Source organism: Tinamus guttatus, unplaced genomic scaffold (assembly GCF_059628265.1).
Source record: "Tinamus guttatus ecotype Peru unplaced genomic scaffold, ASM5962826v1 Tinamus_guttatus_pri_ptg000048l, whole genome shotgun sequence".
NCBI lineage: Eukaryota > Metazoa > Chordata > Aves > Tinamiformes > Tinamidae > Tinamus > Tinamus guttatus.
Window position 1 is genome coordinate 1,835,137 of NW_028288582.1, and position 21,112 is coordinate 1,856,248.

General features: G+C 38.7%; 1 protein-coding gene across 6 annotated transcripts in view; it reads left to right on the forward strand.

Moving 5' to 3' along the window:
- The first annotated feature begins 1,577 nt into the window (after window positions 1-1,577).
- ARID4A (AT-rich interaction domain 4A) overlaps window positions 1,578-21,112 on the forward strand; it is a 45,388-nt gene continuing 25,853 nt past the window's right edge. For all 6 annotated transcript variants that reach the window (XM_088539268.1, XM_088539296.1, XM_088539275.1 and 3 more), the window contains exons 1-8: window positions 1,578-1,655; window positions 3,252-3,362; window positions 5,594-5,659; window positions 6,508-6,598; window positions 16,562-16,641; window positions 16,736-16,830; window positions 17,420-17,552; window positions 19,266-19,345. In XM_088539268.1, coding sequence (XP_088395394.1) covers window positions 1,650-1,655; window positions 3,252-3,362; window positions 5,594-5,659; window positions 6,508-6,598; window positions 16,562-16,641; window positions 16,736-16,830; window positions 17,420-17,552; window positions 19,266-19,345 — 662 coding nt within the window. In that variant the 5' untranslated portion in view covers window positions 1,578-1,649. The remainder of the gene's footprint in view (window positions 1,656-3,251; window positions 3,363-5,593; window positions 5,660-6,507; window positions 6,599-16,561; window positions 16,642-16,735; window positions 16,831-17,419; window positions 17,553-19,265; window positions 19,346-21,112) is intronic.

Consider the following 21,112-nt stretch of genomic DNA (forward strand, 5'->3'; position numbering starts at 1 on the left):
GGTTGGTTGTTTTGTATCAGGAGCCCCCAGCTCCCACGACCGCCCTGCCGCTTCCTGCGGGGAGATGAGCTGGGCCGCTTGGCCGCGGGCCAGGGCGCCGGCAGAGCGACGCGCCGGGGAAGGGCGAGGAAAGGAAGGGAAGGGAAGCGCCGCCTCCGCCCGCCCCGCGCCCTACCTGCTCCGCGGGGAGAGCGGCCGCGCGACCCGCGCACCACGAGGGCCACGGGAAGCGGTTGCGCGGCCGCCTCACTTCCGGGAGTCATGGCCGCGGGAGGAACGGGATGCGGGAAGCGCTTCCCGGCGGCGGCACCATAAGGCCCAAGCTCCTCCTGCCGCCTTCCTCCCGCCGCCTAAAATGGGAAAGCGCCTCACACAAAATGGCGCCGGGAGGCTGGCCGCGGCGCATGCGCGCTGCGAGTCCCGCGGCAGGGCGCCGGCCCCGCCCCCCGCGCCTACCTCTCGGCCCCGCCCCCGCCCCGTCTCCAAGAGACGGCGCGCGCCAATCGCATCGCGCCGCCGCTCTTCCTGACCCCGCTCGCGGCCAATCGCCGCGCCCACAGCTACATCCGGATGCAGACCGCACCAATGAGCGCGGGGGGAAAGCTGCCTTCGCTTCAACCGCGGCCAATCGCAGCGCGTTGCGGCGGGGACCAGTCAAAAGTCCGCGCGGCCTTACCTGCGTCAGCACTTGACCAATGCGCTTCGCCGGTTGCCCTGTGACCAATCCAGGCGCTGTCCGCGGCGCCCAATCGGAACGGGGCAGAGCCCCCCGGGGCGTCACGCGGGGCCAATGGGAGCTCGAGCAGGAGCGAGGCTGCTCAACAGCTTGTTATTCGGCTCCGCGCTGCTGATTCGGTGCGAGCCCGGGCCGGGCGGGGGGGTGGAGCGGAGCCGGACGAGCCGCCGCCGCCGCCGCCGCCGCTCTCGGGGCTGCCGTGGTCGCGGAGGGGGCCGTGGCGCTGGGCGCGCAGCGCGGCCGGCCCGGGCGCTGCCCACACTTCGCTGCGAGTTTAAAGGTAGGAGGGAACCGTGACGGGAGAGCGGGATGGGGGCGCAACTCCCGCCGCCGTCCCGGTGCGCGCGGGGCGCTCCCTCCCCCCAGCGCGGCCTCCCGCGAGGCGGCGAGGACTCCCTTCCCCGCGGCTGCCCCGGCACTTCCCTGCGGGCTCGGCCCGCCCGCGCCCCGCTCCATCCCGCCCGGGCCCCGCTCCCCGCTCCGTGCCCCCGCACGGAACCGGGAGGCGGTGGCGGGTGGCGGCGGGGGGGGTTGGGGGGCGCGGCGCCCCGGCGGGGGTGCGGGCGGGCGCGAGAAGTCTGGGCGGGCGGGCGGGAGGGAGGAGGGGCTCGGCGCGTCCCTCAGAAAGTTGCGCGGGCGGGCGGGAGGCGGCGGGGAGCTGCCCTCGTCCGGCCGCCGTTTCCCCCCGCCGCCCGCGCGGACACGGCCGCAATGGCGACGTGACACGGCCGGGCGGGAAGCGGCGGCCCCGCGGCCGGGCCGGGGCGAGGCGAGGCGGCTCCCTCCTCCTCCTCCCGCCTCAGCTCTCCTGCTGCCCCTTCACCCTCTCCCTTTCTTGTTTTCCAGCCTTTCCGCGCTGCGCCTGTGGCCGAGAGGAGCCTTGGAGCTGGAATCCCTCAAATAACCCTCAAAGATGAAGGTAAGGTGGTTCACCCGCCGCCGGAGCGCTCCCCGCCTCGTCACGCCGAGCAGCAGCAGGATAACGGCGGAGCACGAAGCCCATCGCGGCGGCCGCCGCGCGGGGTCCTGCGGCAGAGCCCGCCGAGCTGCTCCCCGAGCGCTGCCCGCGCTGTCCCCGGCGCCGGGGGCTTTAAACGCTTCCTGTATCAGCAGCTGCTGCTGCTGCGAGTTTGCAAAAACCGCAGCTTTTGTCCCGCCTTAGCCGCTGTCCTCCCAGCGCAGAGGCTTAACAATGCGGGGCAATGCACAAAAGAGGGCAAAAACTTTTCTTGCCTGCAGACACGAAGAAAGAGCTGTGCTTTTTTTAATTATTATTTAATATTCTCTGCTGATCTTTCTACCAACGGACTGTTTCAGCATGGTAACTTTGTCCTTGTTTATCAGTTCTTACGAGCCCAAATAAAGCAAAACATTAAGCAATAAAGTCCAGGCAAAATAATATATAATTAGAAATGTCTTAATTTTCTTCTCTGTCTCTCTCTCTCTCTCTCTCTCTCTTTCTTAAAACTTACAAGCAGGTAAGCCTTTGCAAAGGTATTTCGGGGGAAAAAAAGAAACAATATGAAAGGTTATAGCAAATTTCTCTAGAGGTTTCTTTCTAGTTAGCAGAAAAAGAATCTCTCTGTAAAATACTGTAGACTTACCTGTAGATATTAGGATGGTAGTAGCAATCTTAAGTGGTTTTGATAATCCTATGTCTGCATTGCTTATAACTGATAAAATTGCAGCCAGCTCTTGTGCTGCCTTCTTAGAGGCAGCTTAAGAGATAGCTGTACGTTATATAAGAATGTCTTGAATTAACAGTCATTCCTCTATATTCTTGCCCTTTTTGTAAGGATAAGTCTCGAATATCTTTTCAACATTTCCAAAGATATTTCTGGGAGAATAATCAGACTGACAAATCTGGGATTCAACATCACTGGTGAAACAAGACTTCCCTCAACTTACCAGTGTAGAATCAGATATTTAGCTAGTCTATTATTTTTAAATTTAATAAAAAAATATTTATTTAGCTTATAAAGATTTCTGTATGATGCAACATACTGCTTTTTGGTATTTTTCTCTTAACAAAATTCTCTGAGAAGTTACTCTTTTTTTTTAAAAAAAAATATTTTAATAGTTGACAGTCAATTGTTCCGTGTGTCATTTTACAGTAATTCTGTAGATAAAAAAAACTTTCAGAAATTATTTGGAAATGTTTGGTCAGAATAGCTTAGGTAGAAATATCTAATACCTGAGAAGATCGTGGGTCTTTTCTTGATTCATTGATTCTGTTGCAGAAGACTGTTGGATCTTTGTTAAATTCAGTTAACGCAATGTAAATTTTAATACACATCACTCTGCAGTGTTTGTTTGTTTTTTAGGAGCAATATAATTGCAGTTTTGAGTTGTGCAGACATTCTTTATGGCTTAAGGATCAATAGCAATAAAAGTTTAGATATAAAATGAAGTATAAGACAATGCGGCTACTGAAGGCAATAAATTCTTCAAACATGTTCTATGAAATAAGTAAGAGGGACTAAACTTTCTTGATGTTTGTTTTTTTTCTTAATAGGCAGCAGATGAGCCTGCCTACCTGACAGTGGGAACTGACGTCAGTGCCAAGTACCGTGGTGCCTTTTGCGAGGCAAAGATCAAGACAGTGAAAAGACTTGTGAAAGTCAAGGTATTGTACTATGCTTGCTGCTGGTTTTATCATAGCATTGCATTAAAAATATTTTCAGAGAAGACTGTAGTTCTAAATGTTAGAAAACTGTCATTGCTTTATGCTGTTAATTATAAAGATTAGTTGAATATTTTGGTCTATTTATGTTTTTCATGTTATTTTTAGTTTTCCTTATGTGGGTACTGCAATAAGAATGGGTTTAAAAATTACCTATTCTTGCTATTTATTTCCTGAACACAGTTTCTTTCCATTTGTGAGTGCATGAGTCTTGCAACAGTCAGTTTTGATGTCACAAACAAGAGGATTATGGCTTTACATGAGTAATAAGGAAAAAGAGCAAACTCTTCAGAAGCAAAAATACCGTATCATTCTAGCTGACATTCTCAGTTCTATATTTTGGAAGTTAAGAAGCAATGCAAAAAAAAAAAAAGTGTGAACAAAAACAGGTGTCTGTAATTAATCCAGTTTTTAGAATTGTCCAGAAAAATACTTGTTAGGTTTGAGCACCTCACTTCCAGATAGTGTCACTTCGAAAGTGTGTTTCTTTGCTGTAACTGATTTCCTGCACAGGCATGGCACTTAGTTTTCATTCACACTTACTGGATTGATGCCAAAACACCCTCCCTGCTCCCTAAAGAAAGCAGAACTTTGATATTGTATTATTATTGTTAATGTAGGAAAAGAAAGTATAAAACCGGGTTAAATGGAAGTTGAGAATGCAAAGTAAACACAGAAATTGTTCTTGTACTTTGCCCTCTCAAAATCTTCCTACTTTTTAGTCTACTGTCCAGAATATGGAAATAAGGCACTAGTGACCCAAAAACACCCAACAAATAAAGAGATGAAAGCTTCTTTTTATAGCTACACATCTAAGTTCTCATGTGCTTTAATGCTTAGATCAAGTAGAGAAGCTATCAGCCTCTTCAGTTACATATGTAGATCATATCACTTTATCAGAGTACTTTTCGTAATAAAAAAATAAACAAAACCAATCCAAATCCATCAGTCTTTTTTTTTTCCATGTACTTAACGAATACTTCCAGAAATTTATGATGTTCTTGGAAATCTGTGTCAACAAGCTGCTCTGGGAAGCAGCGTGCTGCCCTTAGTCTGACATTGTTGATTCTGTAGCTGTAGTGGTGTGACATAGTATTTAGCCTGTTTATAGGTGTGATTTTCTTCTTCTTTTGGAATCATATCATTTATTGCTCCATGATAAGATTTGGAAGTATATTGGACTACTGCGACTTGGTGGAAATTCCTGTCGCTGTATCTCGATTACATTGCAACAATTGAAGCGTTAACAAGCTAAGCCTGATCTTGTAATTAAGAGTATGTGGGCACACCCTGGCATGCTTGCCAAGTCTAGTGAATTCAGTAGTCTATTCCTGAGATTCCTCAGGAATTTCTAAGAAATTCCAGGCTTACCTGTATTCACCTCCATGCTGATGTAAAATTTAAATAATGATTACAAGAACTGTGTTATTATTCTGAAGTCATATTAACATAAATAATACTTTACTTTGTGTGCCAGTTTCATCATTTCACTAATATTGTGCTTTAAGATTCCATTAAAATGTGTTCTATGTTTGTGATGATTCTGGGGGGAGCTGGAGCACTGGAAATCTTTGAAGATGGAAAGTGTGTTTGGGGATTCCTAGAAACTGTTTTTTAGTTCATTATACTTTAAGTGATTTGTATCTTTAGCATAGAAAGCACCTCTTGCTCAAGGTGGCAGGTAGGGCCATTTTACAGCCAGTTCAGTAATTTTGATCCATGTTTAATATGTAGACCTTTACATTTTGCAGTTCTGTAGTAAAGAAAGAGCCTCAAACAATATGTTGTTAATAAAGTGTTGCAGTTAGTATAGACAGAGATTAAAAGTCTCTTTACATTTCAAATCAGGAGACCCAGTTCCAGACATATCCTGGATTGTGTCAAAATCTAACCTCAGTTTAATCAAAAATGTGTGTTCTTTTCCTTGTAATGGCTGAGGCTGACTTTCCTCTTTAGTTAGGATGTTTCAGATTGACAAATAAATGTGGTTCCTGGGCTTCCTGTAAGTAAAGTCACCCATGCTAAATGTTTTGCATTAAACAATGTTTGATTCCATGTGATCAATGAAGATTTTATTTTCTGTGTTGTTACCATAAAGGCTCTTTCATACTTTTTCATATACTTTTTATGTGCTGTTTAAATAAGAATGAATGTGTTGATGAATATCTTTCCAGGTGGTCCTGAAGGGGGATAACTCGACTCAATTAGTGCAAGATGACCAAGTGAAAGGACCTTTAAGAGTATGTATATTGCATGACTTCTTGTTTATATGGATGCACCTTCTACAATGTTTAAATCAACAGGAGAAGACCTATTGCTTTGGATCAGGTTGATTCTGAGTAAACTTTTGTCGTTTCTAAAAGCTGTTTCTACTTTTCCATATGGTATAATTCATATGCAAATAGTATGCACGCAGTGATGTCTGCTGCCTTCTGTAACTTCTCATAACTAGTGGAAAACTTGTTTTTATGTGAAGCAAAGCTTGATCTGTTAGACAATGGGAAATATGAATGCTATATTCACATTTTAAAATTGTTAATATACTTAAATATGCAAACTCATATTTTATATTTCAATATGCAATATTTATCTGCTAAAACAGATAGCTGCGTTATGAAATGCTGAGTGCAAATTCAGCTCTTTAGTGGAGAATTTTTTTTTGGTCTTTCTTTCCTCTGTATCCCCTACAAGATCACCCATGTGCGTTGTAGACTGTTAAAAAAATGACTGAAAAAAATGAGAAGTAATATAAACTACATAAACTCAACAGTAAAGTAATAGTTGCTTTGACTGAATTTTTGAATACTTCTATCAAATTAACCTTCTATTTTTCCTGTTATGATGTAAGTCTTGCTGAATATTTTGAGATCCTAACTGCTTTGCTGTGTACTCAGAGTTTAGCTTCTGTGCTTACGGACCTTTGTTCTTACAAGCTATATAACTGATGTTTATGTTTCACAAAGCAACATGTAGCTAAAATGAGTCTTAAAAATATCTAGTCCACTGGAGGAATTAGTGTGAATGTCTATGTTTCTTCTATTGCACGAGTTTGGGATTACGTGTAACCTCAGGATACTCCCTTTTGCAGGTTGGTGCAATGGTTGAAACCAAAATGCCCGATGGATCCTTTCAAGATGCTGTTATCAGCAAGTTGACAGATGCTAGTTGGTATACTGTAGGTGAGTAGCCACATGCTTTCACTCATCACTTGAACAATATATTTCTCATTATACATAGTAGTGTAAGTAATTCTATCTTGCATTCTAAGACCAGAGAGAGGTTTTGGAGCAGACCTTTTTTTTTTTCAAGTATTCCAGGTCTTGTTTCTTTTTTAGTTTAAAATTGGGGATAACTATTTCATGTTGAGGGAGCCTGTTGGCAATTTAAATGCAGGCCTGAGCAAGCAAGATTTATTTGACACTGTATATATACTGATGCTGGTTTCAGTCACTGAAATTCAGATAATGTATTTCTTGATTTTTGAAAGAGACTGAATTTTAAAGTTTCACTTTTAGCTGAAACCTCCTGGCCTATAATGATTGACTGAGATGCAGACATTCTTCCATTATGTTCGATCTGTTGCTATACACAAGAACATCTCTAGTATCAATAATTTCTTTGCATTCTGAAATATTTTCTCTGTTTAGTGAGGAGCCGAGGGTCATGTTTTTGTATGACGCAATAGGAGAAAGGATTTTAATTTTTTAAGGATTGGTATGTCTTGCCTTAAAAAATATGGAGCATTCTTTTACAACTTAAAGTTAACTGTTGTTTTTAAAATCATTTTCAAGTAAAGATTAGCTGAAGTGAAATAGAAGACTATTGTGCTTCTTGTTTAGGGGGGTTCGTGCTCATTTCGGTTTACAGAAATGGAAATCATTGAATCCAGGTTCAGTGTAATTTGTGTTGAACAAGAGTTTACTGCAAGATAAATTTCATTATTTTGAGTAATAAAACCTGCCTATTTTCATCTTTATGTCTTTCCGACACAGCTTTAGAGATAGTAATAAAAATAAGCAACCCGTAAGTAGGTAGGCCAACAAGAAAAAATAGTTTTAGAATCAAGTAGCTTTGCAAGCAACCATCCTTTTGCAGGCCTTTTTTACAGCAGTGGAGGGTTATATTCACAGTGTGTATTCTGGAGGGAACGTTCTCCTCTTAACTGACCCATCCCACGCTACTCTTCTGCATTGCTTTTGACATTGTTATTTACAAATTTTAGTTGTTGTTTGTTAGTTCCTACTGGCTGCCTTGTCTGCTGAATATATTCCACATTACATCATATTCTTCAATGCTCTGCTGAGTTCTGAATAGAATGAAAAGTCAACTATTTTGGTTTATTAATGTTTTCTTTGAGAGAAAGGAGCTGTTTTCAGCTGTCCAACTTTTTTTTTTTTTTTTTTTTTTTTCCATTGCAGTAGATTAGCTTATATTTCTTTTGGTAGGATCAGGATAAGGCTCTTTGCAACTGTTTTGGAAGGATTTATCACTGTGTAGTTATTATCATAGCATACTTTAAATGTGAGCTTGTTGACTTACCAATTGACAAAGTTCACTGCTCTTTGGATTTTCCTTCAGGAGCATAAAATTGCTGTAAAATTCTAGAGTAGCTGTAAAATTGCAGTGTGTCTAAGGTTGGAGGGAAAGGCAGGGTGAATTTGCAGTGCAAAGGCTTAAGATCTGCTTGGTTTAATGCTATGACATGACATACTTGAAAAATACTAGACTTTCCACTTTCATCTCTATTAACTTAGAAATTCACCATTCTGATACAGGAGAAATCAATACTGTCTTGCACAAATAATTCTATGGTTAGTAAATTAGCATTTCCATTTTAAAACACTTTCTAATTTTAGTTTTAAATAGCTTTGATTCTTTTTGTTTGAATGTGAATCAAACGATTTATACCTACATATCTCTACATACTCCTCGAGGTAAAAAGCTTAAAGCTTTGAACTATTAATTGATAAGGTTTGCAAGTTTTTTTGCGTTTTTACATTTATCAGGTAAGCCTTAAAAACTTTTTTGTTTGCTTTTTAAATTGAGAGGACTTTTGGCTGTTTTTTTTTTTTTTTGCTTCACCTTTGAGCACGAAGTCAAAAATCTGTATTTAATGGTTGGATAACCTGGGCACAGTTGAATTGGCTCCTTTCCAGTAGACACTGCTTGGCAGTCTTATGGACTGATTCAGGGAAGGCTGAGGGGGGATTGGGTTATACAGCCCTCCCATTTCTAGAATGTGTTTCTGAACGTGGTCAGGCTTGAGTTGGAGAGCACAAGGGAAAGCTTGTGTTTCAGTAGTGTGTGCTTTTCGTGTATAACTTATTTTCTATTTTACTTAACATCCTTTTCAGTGATCTAAAAGGAGACTGGTAAGAATAGTGAAAACAATAATACATTAAAAAAATTCCAAGTATTAACTATAAAAATCTGAAAAAAAATCAAAACCCTGCATGCGATCCATGTCTAATAAGAAATAAGGATGCTGAGAGGTACTTAAAAAAACTTAAAGAAAAAAACTTACTTTGTTTTGCTCAATAAAGTGAGCCAGTACAAGTTCTGTATTTAATTTGCTGTAGCACAGTTCCTTGCTGCCAACATAATGACGGAAACCCAGGGATGATCAGCTCAGTCTTTTTTAATAGTAGACCATTGGGTTATTACTAGGTAATGCTCTGCTCAAAATAACGAAGCTTTTATTTGATTGTTGGTGCCACAGAATCATTACTTTACTTAATTTTACCTAATAATGGTAGCACTCAAGATACTTAGTCATATTGGAGTTCTCAGCTGTGATTTGGAAACGCTTTTGAAATTCATCACTCTGAAAGTATAAGTGAAGAAATAAAAGCTGTTTGGAATGAAATTTTAACGGTGTCTGGGAAATATTGTTGCAAAATTCAGCCCTCTCTCAGACTCGACTGAAGCAGGTGCGATGACAGTAAGTACTCTTACTTGTGTAGGAGCAGGCTTGTCTTTCCTCTTGCAGTATTATCTTAATATGGCAAAATATTTCACTATGAATAGAAAAGACTTTATTTTTGTCCTCTCTTACAGCTCGGTAAAGCCAATGCAGAGAGTTTTTCTTTATGGCTGGGATACAGTGTTGTATGGCCCAACTTTGTCTGGTCTTTAGAGCAGGCACCACTTTTGAGGCACCTCTGTGAGCTGCTTCCTCTCATGTGCAGCTTGCTGGGAATGCTGCTGTCTAAGCAACTGTGCTGGGAGGGGTGTGATACCTGAGTGACTACTTGTCCCTGTGCAGGTGAAGGATGGGGTGGTCCAGTTGCTCTGCAAGTGAGATACAGTCTGAGGCACCAATTGTATCAGTCTGAGGTACCGTATTTAGGAGGGAAGGTGGCAGAAATAAAAGGTAGTAGAGGCTTGGCTCCAGTCCTCCATATGTCCTGCGTTCTGGAAAGTCCATTTCACAATTCTGAAAATAATTATCAGAAAAAGAACCAACGATGATGTTCCAGGACTTTGAGGAGCAGGATTGCAAACAAGTGATTTATAGGCACATTTTCCTATTTTAAAAACAATTTTCATCTTCTGAAGCACTCCTAACAGGAAAAAAATTGACTTGATCCTAGCTCTACTACAGCTTCATTTCTTTGCATGTCTTAATCCTGTTTGCAGGGTGGTGGTTACTAGTGCCACCAGAGTCAGTTGGTTTAATCCATGCCAAACTCTTTTTTTTTTTTTTTTAATAACTTCTACAACGCACTTGTTGCAGTACGAACAAGGCACTAGTCATGTGCGTGTGACTGGTTTGACCAGCTCTTCTTCACAACATCCGGCTGAGCTCAACATCTCAGGAGCATCACTTCATCTGTAAATGTGTCACCCAGGACTCCTAAACCACAAGTCCTGCAGGGGAGCTGGAGCTGGCCCCACGGAGCTCATGCTGCGTGTCTCTCTCCACGCTTCTTGCCTTCAAAATGTTGTTTGAGTGGATCCTGAGGAAGCTCTGTATTTGTCTGAAGTCTTTCCAGAGGGCATATCATAATCTGAGTGTAGCTGTGACATATATGTAACTATATAGTAGTTCTGTCCAATGCTTTCTGGACAACCTAAGAAAAGAAAAACAATAGTACTAGGTCTTGAATTTAGGGCAGATGAGGCAGCATGCAGATAGAGAGGCAGATGTGATGGGGAAAAAGTACATAAACTGAACCTTGTTACTTGTAACAAGTCAAGTGGTTACTGCCTTGAGTTGCAAAAACAATTTTTGTTACAACGTGAACTGCATGTGAAAACGTAATTGTATACAAATAACACTACCTGGAAAGTACTTTTGCAGAAAGGATGGAGGTAGATTTTTTTTTTTTTCCTCTCTCCCTCATTTATTTACATGCAACGATAGTATAATCACTAGAACGTCTGAAAAGGAACCTTTTCAGACAAAGTAGGTTTTTGTTGTTAGGTGATAGTCCTTTATGAGTAGTCTCCAAGTTCACGCTTTAGTGCTTTCAGTTCATATGCATCTCACAGTTAATATGCATTTCTGCAGATGAACTGAAACTTATTTAAAATATTTTAAAAACCTCTTAGTTTTATAGTCTCTACAGCAGCATGTTATACTGCAGCATCTTCCTGTTTTATTTGCTGGTATGTATTTTCATTGTCTTGGTAACTTTGAAAGTTTTTGAACAGAGTGGGGAGAAATGAGGTAAAAATGTTTACATGGTGTGCAGTATAGAATGTTTCTTCCCTCAGTAGCAGCTGTGTAACTTGTTGAAGTTACCATGCAGGTAGAGCAGCGAGGATCGTTCTTTCCTGTGTATGTGTCTTACAGGGCTGCCCTGCTCTGGCGAGGCTGGGGTTGCTCTGTGATTAGGTAATATTGTAATATTAGGAGGCTCTTTTCAGGAGAACTGATGTTGTGGCAGCGTTTTTGTGAGGAAGGATCAGGATTGTTTTTGTTGGGACTTAAACAGTGTACACAGGCCTCATACAGCCAAGGCATGGAAGGTGCTTGTTCATCAATAGTGAGCTGAATGTTCCACCATTTAGCTTGTTTTTGATATACTCCGCTTCTAACCAGGGAGAATTTTGGTTTTGTTTTTCCATAAGTATTGGATTGATTCCCACTGGATTTTTTTTTCTCTATTGTGAGTTTCTTTCCTAAACTTCCACAAACAAAGCATCTCATTTCTGTTTTGTCCTGTTATTATCAACAAGGTTGGGATGCAGTGAAAGTTTGAAGATTTCGATTTTACTTCCATTGTTTAAATATGATCTATCTGGAGCTTCCCTCCTTGGGAAAAGAACTAGAAAAGTGATCGTAACACTGTAATGGAGACTGTTCCAGCTCATGCTGTGTAGTCGTCCTTTTTCTCCTGTCAGTGTTTTTCATTAAGCAGCATGCATGGGAAGAAAGGCCTGTGGTCAGCATAAATGTTGCTCTTCTCGTGGTAATTCCTACTTTGTTATATTGACTTTTAGCTAGTAGCTTTAGTTCCTGGGCTAGTATGTATTCTTCTCTTTACAGAAGTATTTACTGAAATAGTCTGATGGTTTACGGTATCTCTGCAACAAGTACATGCCCCCTTTTTAAGATTAGGCAATGGTGATACTTAAAGGGCTTCTGCTTTTTCATATTTGTTTCTTTGGAAGGGCAGAGTCGGAAGTTCCTCTTAAGATAGACACTGTCACTGCAAACATTTTTTTGGACAACTATGTTATGCGGATTTAGGGAGATATTTCACTCTCTTCTACCCATGTTTCCTTTCTTCCTTAACACTACAACGTGTGAATAATATTCCATTTTCTTATGGGATATAATCCCTAGAATTTCTGCTATTAGAAATTTTGGACTGGCAATGCTATTTTATTTAAAAATGATAAAGTAACAAATAAGTTGTTCAACATTAATTTAGCAGATTTAATTTTTCTTTGTAATACTAAGCATTTTAACAAGAATTAAGCAGTCTTCTGTATGTGATGGAGAACAGGAATAAGCTTGTTATGTAGCAAATTTTAACAGTGTATGAAGTGAAGTTATTTTGCTATGGCTCCTATGATAACGTCAAAGTATTGTGTAACTTAAAAGAAGGCTTTCTGTCCTTCTGTCTGTATTTATGAAATCCTTACTGTATGACAGAGTACCTTGAAAAGACATTCTCCTAAATCCCCTAGAACCTGTATTAAACATAATAATACATCGGGTGGCAGTAATATGAACAGTATTTTTTGTGAAGTAGATTTTCCTTAATGAATGAGATGGAAACCCCAAAAGTCTACCTGTTTTTCAGAAAAGTATTTTTAAAGGTACTGAAAATAGGAATGCCTCCTTCTAATTAACCTTTTCAATAAGGCACGAACAAGTTTCTTCACTAGAAGAAACTTGAACACTAGAAGCTACTTAAAGTAGCCACATTTGAAAAATATTTCCTGTTTTGTGATTAATGTAAGAGTGTTCTTACTTAGTCCCACTTCAATAATTAAAAGCCATATTTTGCATGGAAAATCAGTTATATTCTTTTTCCAGTGACATTTTATACAATGACCAGTCCTTTAAAGAAATTTTTATCTTTGTGCTTTTGTGTTATGTATGTTATTGTTCCGCAGAGATGTCTTCCTCTCAATCATGTAGTTGCAGTGTCGGTTGCAGGTCTCACTGTTGCTGTTCCCTCTGTTTTTAGAGAGTACAGAAAATTTCTTGGATTTTTAGATACTCTCACATGGTCAAATAAAATCACATTCTGCCCCTGAAGCAGTTAAGTGTGACATAAAAAGATCAAAAATAAGGGTGCCTCTGTTTCTACCCCCCACAATCCTTGGACCTCTTTGCTTCATGGTCTTCATCAAGATACACAAATACAAAAAGAATCCCTGGCACTTTACTACTAATATATTAATTCCTATTAATATTTGGCCTTTACAAAAGCCAAAACACTTCCAAAGAGTTCTATGGTATTTCCTTCTTTGTAACTACATTTAATTTTGTTTTTTTTTTTAAAGTCCTGTTGTAAGTTTTCAAACTAAGTGGTGTCTGTAGGGACCACTACATGTGTAAATAAGATGAGGGTGATAGAAATTCTTTAATTCTGTAATTTGTGTGTTTATAAATGTATATATTTACATATACATACATGAAAATCTCAGTGACTGAATGCCTTAACTCTGTCCCTTCAGTTATGCCAATTGCTTGGCCTACTGCAGTTCAGGAAGGAGGTCTGAAAATTGGTGTTTCTCCACCTTCCCTTCCTGAAGAGGCAGTGTTAACAGTCTTGTGTATGAAAGGAAGAAAAAGAAAATGCTTTATCCCTTCAGAAAGACTGTCCTTTTGTTTGAGCTGCCCCCATTTCAGTTTTATAAAATTCAGGATGGAGGATGGCCTAGCACTTTCCCCCTCTGTGGAAAGGGCCCAGCAGCTGGCCTAGGGCAGGCTAGTACTGTAGCTACTGCTGAGGAAAGCAGAGAGAAGTGGTGGGAAAAGACTTGCAAAAACAGGGATTTTTTGGGGGGCAAATGGTACTTTCATCTTCATTCAAGTGCCAAACTGGGAATACAAGTGATAGCATGACTGTTGTTATCGGAAAGCATGAGTATTTCTGGTCAGAGGAGCAATTAAAAGAAAAAAAAAAGTTCTGTGATGCATTATTGATTGCTCTTCCCAAGAAGAAGAGAAGGGGACTTTGTTCTTTTGCCCATGAAAGTGAAATGGAAATTTATGAAGCTGATACTTCTGATAACATTTTTGCAGTCTGTGTTTGTCTTGCGTTTGTTAGGAATATTTAATGATGTGACTTCCTAAGCACTTAGGAATATATAACGATATGGCTTTCTAAGCTGTGATTTAACTTACATGCTTATTTAATTTGAGAAATGCAAAATATCTCATGGTTTCTTAATTGTCATGATTTCCGTGTGTCCTACTTTGTTTAATATATTTTACTAATGCATTTTGATTGGCGCTCAGTATTTGTACAGTTTTTAGCATGCCTAAAGAAGAAAATTGATGTTTTAGAAAAACGTAAGTTTCCTGAGACAGTATAAGATGCAAGTGTGTGGGGGTTGGTGCTGTTATGGAGGGATAAACATTTTAAGCATTTTATATGCCCTGTAGTGTGATATGGTGGTGTTTTGCCAACGGACTTGATATGAAAACTGTTCTGGTTTATGAATGATTTGCCTGATTTCTTCTTCTCCTGTGCTAGTTTTAATTAAACAGATAAAACTTCAAAACCAGAGATACATGAGACTGATCTCTTTGCTATTAAGTGTCAGGTTCTGTTTGCTGTTTTGTATAAAGTTGCTTCTTGCTGATCACCAGCTTTTTGCCCCAGAAATACTTATTCATGTAAATTCTCTGTTTTGACTTTAGTACTCAATGTGTTCAGCAAAAGAGAATAACAATAGGCAGATGCCTTCAAACCCTTTTAAAGCAATGAGAAATGACAACAATTGTGGGGTCCACAAAACAATTAAAAAGAAAAATAAAAAAAAAAGCTGAAAAAAGTCTTATAAGAGTATGTGGTTGACAGCTTTAATTTTATTCTTACTGATGAGAATCTATAACAGCACAACCTCAGGGTTGTGCTGGAGACTTTGGCCCTTGTGCTTTACTAATCAATGGGTGCCAATACTGAATTGGTGACAGAGAGGGGAGAGCTTTGCTTTACCAATCCGTGCAATGTATAACAGTAAAAAAATAAATAAAAAGTTTTGAGTAGTATTAGTGCTCCTGAGTTTAGGTTGACTGGTTTTACTGTATAGTTCTTGCTTTTGTGTGTGTGTGTGTGTGTATATATAACAGACATACATTATATATATATTTACAGGTTTTGAAAACATTTGCTAGTATGGCTGATTAATCTTTATATTTTTCTTATATAGTTATTATTGCAGTCTGTAGTTTTAAGATTGTGAGAATGTCACAACCACGTGGCTGCAGTTGACAACAAAATATATACTGCTTACACTGTACTCAAATTGGTTTTGCTTGTACTATACGTGTATTCGATATTCATATTAGCTCAAGACATTTTTTTTGAATAGAAATATACTTCAATTATATTACTGCTACACAAAATACTCTTGCCACTTAGAAAATGTAAATAAATAAAATTTAGAGTTCGCTGTTAGAGAAACCAAGTTTCAATGAGTTTAAGTATAGACAAGTGTGCAGTATTCTGCACTTTGACCCATACAAACAAACTTTTACCTGCCTGGAATGCCAGGCTGCAGTCACCTGGTCTCTGCTCTTTGAAAAGGGCCTGTTCACATAGCTCAGATAGTGGGATATGCACCAGAACACGGCAAAGTAAAATGTCCATCGCCAAAACATATGTTCCTTAAAATACAAACTGTTCCAATGACTTTTCTTCAATTAAAGTATGTGCAGTGCTTCGTAGATGAACTATTTCTACTTTTTAAAATTCAGGGGGGAAAAAAACCCCTCTTTCCCTTTAAGGAACTTTTCATGAAAAAGTGTTATTTAAACTGACTAAATAGTAGACATTCCATGAGCAAAGCTTATAATAGCTTCACCTATTCTGGACTTCTTCAGCTGTATATTGCAAATAGATAGAATTTATCCTTGGTTTTTGCGTGAGTTTTAAGAGAAGAGTGTATCTATTGAGTGTTATTTCACAATTGGTTAAACTTCCAGCTTCAAACTTCCAGTGCTCCGTAGGCTGTTGACAACACACTGTAGATAATGTGCTGAAAACTTTCTTATTGTATTTCTTTCCAGCCTTTTGTCTTTGGTCTCTTATCGGGGTCATTTGTAGAGAGAGAAAAAGAACTAAAAGACAGCCTAAGTAAGAAACAAATGCATAGGTTAAACAGAAAATCCCTATGACTTAGATAACGGTGACTTGTATGCAGCTAGTAGCCATAGTTTGAAGCAGTGCAGTATATTGATAAGAAGTATTACTAAATTGGACTGAGATGATTGCATCTGAAAGCTTTGCTTTGCGCTGGCTTGAATCTCTGTAGGAAAATGTTTAACTGTTCTTGGGCAGGGTCTTGAATGCCAAACTTGGTTTTCCTTGTGTACCAAATTAAAACGAAGGTCTTGTAAGTCGTCCTTTAGTGCTCTAAATTGTGAGATAAATAGCAAAGTCGTTTAGTCAACTTGAAAGATAGATCTGATCATCTTGTGTGAATGTATTTTTTTGACTTCATTCTAGTTTTTGATGACGGTGATGAAAGGACCTTGAGACGAACTTCGTTATGCTTGAAGGGAGAAAGGCACTTTGCAGAAAGTGAGGTAAAGCAATGATGGATGTGCACTGGAAGTTGAGAGTTTCTTTATGATATGAAAAAAGGAATTGCAAAATAATTTTGTTTCTTTTTCCCTGTAGACACTTGACCAACTGCCACTAACCAATCCAGAGCACTTTGGAACGCCTGTTATTGGGAAGAAATCCAATAGAGGAAGAAGATCATCTCTTCCTGTGTGAGTTTTCATAGTTCCGTGTTACTTTTTTTCTTGACTGTTCTTTCCTAAAGCTTAGGCAGTGCCACTGAAGTCTATCGTATGAGCTGTGTAGACAGATTGTGAGTTTAAGTAATTCATAATACTGTTAATGTATAAACACTTCTGCATGATACAGATTTATTTTTTCTTGCAGTAGCCTTAAGAATGTTTATGCTTTTCTGATGTAATAGAATCTGTACGCGTCAGAAAATAAAGGAATTTTAACCTCTTTCTAGTGTACAGGATAGGAAAAAAGAGTGTTTTTAAACTTTCATGGCAGAAATTATATCCTTTTGTTTCATATCTCTGCATAGTCAGATTCATGCCTCCCATTTCAACACACTGCTGTTGTAATATTACTTATAATTGGAAAGGATTTCTGCGAAATTCCTCTAAGTATGTGCACTTAGTATATAAGTGTATGTCAAATAAATTTAGCTCTTCAAATTTTAATTTTGTTCTTTAAGTTTTACAGAATGGCAGGCAAGATCTGGTGATAAGCTGTATTTGCTTTCAAATATTTTCTTCAGTTAAAAATTGTAAAATACTGTATGTTTAAATAATTTAGCACAGAAGATGAAAAAGAGGAAGAAAGTAGTGAAGAAGAGGATGAAGATAAAAAGCGTCTCAGTGATGAATTACTTGGCAAAGTTGTGAGCGTGACTTCTAGTTCTGAGAAGGCAGACTGGTATCCAGCTTTGGTAAGTTACTTACATAAGTCATAACTCTAATGTCATATTACTACCATTTTTATTATTATTTTTAGATTGAAGTGGTTTATGACTTATTTATGCATTGTTTTTTACAGCTGTTTTCCTGGGTGGAATGGTTTTTAGACTTCACAACTTTTACAAAAAAGTTACAGGCAGACTAAGCTTTGCTACACCCATACTCTTATTTCGTATTTTATCTGTGAGCAGCAGGAGAGTCTTTCTTTTTAAGAAATTGAATATGTTCTAAGATTATAAATTTTAATTGCAGTGGAGCATTTTGTAGTTTTTATTTTTTTTAATGATTGCCTTTTTCCTTAGATATTCAAGTTTATGAAGCACATTTTGTGCATACATTTACATGAGCAACCAGTTACTCCAGCAGTACAGATTGGTTATTATTTTTATTTGGCTGTTATTAGAGGATATAGATGTTTGTAGGCATAGCTAAATATTAATATAAAATAAGTACAAGTGCCTAGACTTCTACCCTAAGGGTAGATACCCTTCAGATTTTTGAAGGCAAAGTTAACAGATACATAACAAAAGTTCTTCTCTTTAAGTAAAATTTTTGCAATATCGTTGGGCAAGTTGAATACAAATCGTCTGTCGTCATCCACCAAAGAATCTGTTTATTAAAGAACAGATTTCATTAAAGCTGAACTGACAGGTTTTGTTCACTGATTCTTCTAGATATCATTTACATAACTGCATATGTCCTAGTTCTTTACTGCGGGTGTTCAGGATAAGCTGGAAACAGTTCAGCTCTAGCAATTTTATAACTTAATATTATCCTTTCTTCTGTGAGGAAGTCAACTACACTGCCTAGCTGCCTTATCCTTCCCTGAAAAAAACTCTATTGATGCAATAGGGTGAGCAGCTGATCCTGACTTTATTTTAACATAAAATGGGTATCCTTCTGCATGTCCTTACTGTTGTATATCCCTTTACTAAGGGTAGGTTTTAAGTTAATGCAATCCTAAATAGGAGATTAAGCTAACATGGTCCCTGCAACTGTTCTATCTTCTTTTAACTGAGAAACAAGAATGTCTTTTTGTAATTTGGGGGTAAAATCCTGCTTAAACTGAATGAGGTGGCACAACTTCTGCTGATCCTGGTATGTCCAAGAGTTTATCACTATCCCTTTTTCTATTCAGGTATGGTCTAGAGCAAAAACATAACCCTATTCTGTGCCTGTGGTAATTTGAATACTGAAAATATGTTTTTTTGTTTGTTATTTTTTCCTTTTTCTTTCCTGCGGAAAGATGCAGTAGAGCCTTTTTTATTCACAACTCTAAAAGTACTACTTATTCAGCAGTTTGAATGTCTAAAATCAAAAATTAATATAAAATGAGTGGACCTCTTTTTTTTTAGATAGATGCATTGTACAGATTTCATATGGGCAATGTGATGAACAGAATTCTATGTGGTCTCTCTTATGGAGTAGTCTTTAAGTCTGTAAATTAAAGAGCACATGTTTTGGGCTTGCACATGGCAAGTAGCCTGAATAGCGAAGGATTAACTGCTGCTTGAAATATGCATTGTTGACCTTTGTAATTTATATTAGAGTGTCTGCTTCTTCTCTCAGAACTCTGATAGAACTGTAATAGAAAATCTGACTTTTTTTTTTTCTGATAACCATCTCTCTTTGCTATCAAGATCAGCCTTTTCTTTGCTTAAAAAGTGTTTTATTTGAAATTTCAGGTTGTATCTCCCAGCTGTAATGATGATGTGACTGTAAAGAAGGACCAGTGCTTAGTTCGATCCTTTGCAGATTCAAAATTGTAAGTAGTAGCTTTATATGGGAAAAAAATGCGAAAAACTACTGAGATATTCCCTCTGATGACATTAACATTTTTTTCTATAAGTAAAGGGTACAATTTTGCAGTGATGTTTGTTTGCATTTACTGTTCCACTTTTGTTCTAAGTGGAAAAGACAAATGAGTTACTTCTGTAGAGGAGGACCTGAAATGTTTCACAATTTGAAAAACATGTGAGGTTAAGAGTTACTTTCACCATAAGAAATTAAATCCTGAATATTTTTCCATATTTTTAACTGTATTTATTAATGATCCACTTTCAGTTAAATTCTTCTGTGTGTGTGGCTTTTTTCTGCAATTACATCGTCTTTGTAGTGATGGATTTCATTGGGTTTCCAAAGTTTCTTCCTGCATTTTGTTTTAAGAAGGAGAGGAAAAAAACCACCAACAACAAAAAAAACCCTTACAGTAGTTTGCTATCTGATTGCCTCATTCATTCGAATGTCCAAATGCCCGTTGCTGACTTAAAACCCAATTTAAAAGCCTTTAACCAACTTTTTAAAGAAGTAAATTTCAAGTGTCTGTTGAATTAATTTTTACAAAAATCTGAACAACGATATCTGGGAAAAGAAAGACAAATTATGTTAGTCCTAAAGATTAAAAACACAGAATGGGAGAGAGGGATGTGTATTATTCAAGGAATAATGTATTCAAAAGCGTATGAAAACTTATTTTTGTGGTAAGCTGTTTCCCATTATTTCTCTTCATCCTTATGAAGTATTTCTAATGCATCCGTCTCAATATACGGTAACTAAAAACATCTTTGCAGAAGGCCTGTTCTCACCCTCTTTCTTTGAAAGAGAACAGTCTGAGACCTAAACAGCCATGATTTTGAGCAGGGTGCAACTCCTTGACTATTGTAACGTATTTAGGTATCTGGAAGCTTTATTTATTTTGGCCTCCTGATGTTGACAAATGTCATCAGCAGTCTAAGTTGGTCTGGACCATTATCTGCTGAAGGTAGAGTGTTATTGGAAAAACATGCAGACTTACTCTATTTTACTTTTTTTTCACCTCCATAATACTGTGACTTTAACTTCAGACAATGGTGATCTCCATTTCCTGAGGTTTTACTCCAGTTTTTCTGAAATAATAGAAAGAAGAAAAAAAATCTTACTATATTAATTCACCTGTAAGGCTTTTCTTGCAAGTTGGTTTGCATTTCTATTGTAGTAATTCAGTAACTGAATATTCAGTGAATATTCAGTTTCAGCTATTCAATATTTAAAACAGAGCAACTTAAATATATTTTCCTGTAGGAGCACTTTTGTAATTTAAAAATAAAAATCGGCCATGTATCAATGCAGCTAGTTGAACTTGGCTTCATTGCTCTTCTGTGCTAGTAAAAAAACACTTTGAAAATAGAGGGTTTGTTTCTTTTTAACTGGTTTGCTGTTTTGGATGGCAACTATTTGTTAATTTACTGACTACTTAGAATTTTTTTCTGCATATGTGGAACATCTTCTCTTTGTAAATTTGTGTAGCTCAAATACTTAAAACACAGGAACTTTACAGACTTTTCGTAATTGCAAGAGTACTTTTAGTGTCTGAATTTAGGGGTAGATTGAGATTGGAAGTTTTTTCTGGTTGTGAATTTTATATTATGACCCCGAATAACAATTGCCGTATTTCTTTAGAAAGGTCCTGGGAAATAAATGATAAATCTTTAAGATGCAGCAATTACTGTGTTTCTAAGTGAAGTACTTGCCTTTCTATGATTTTAAAATAATA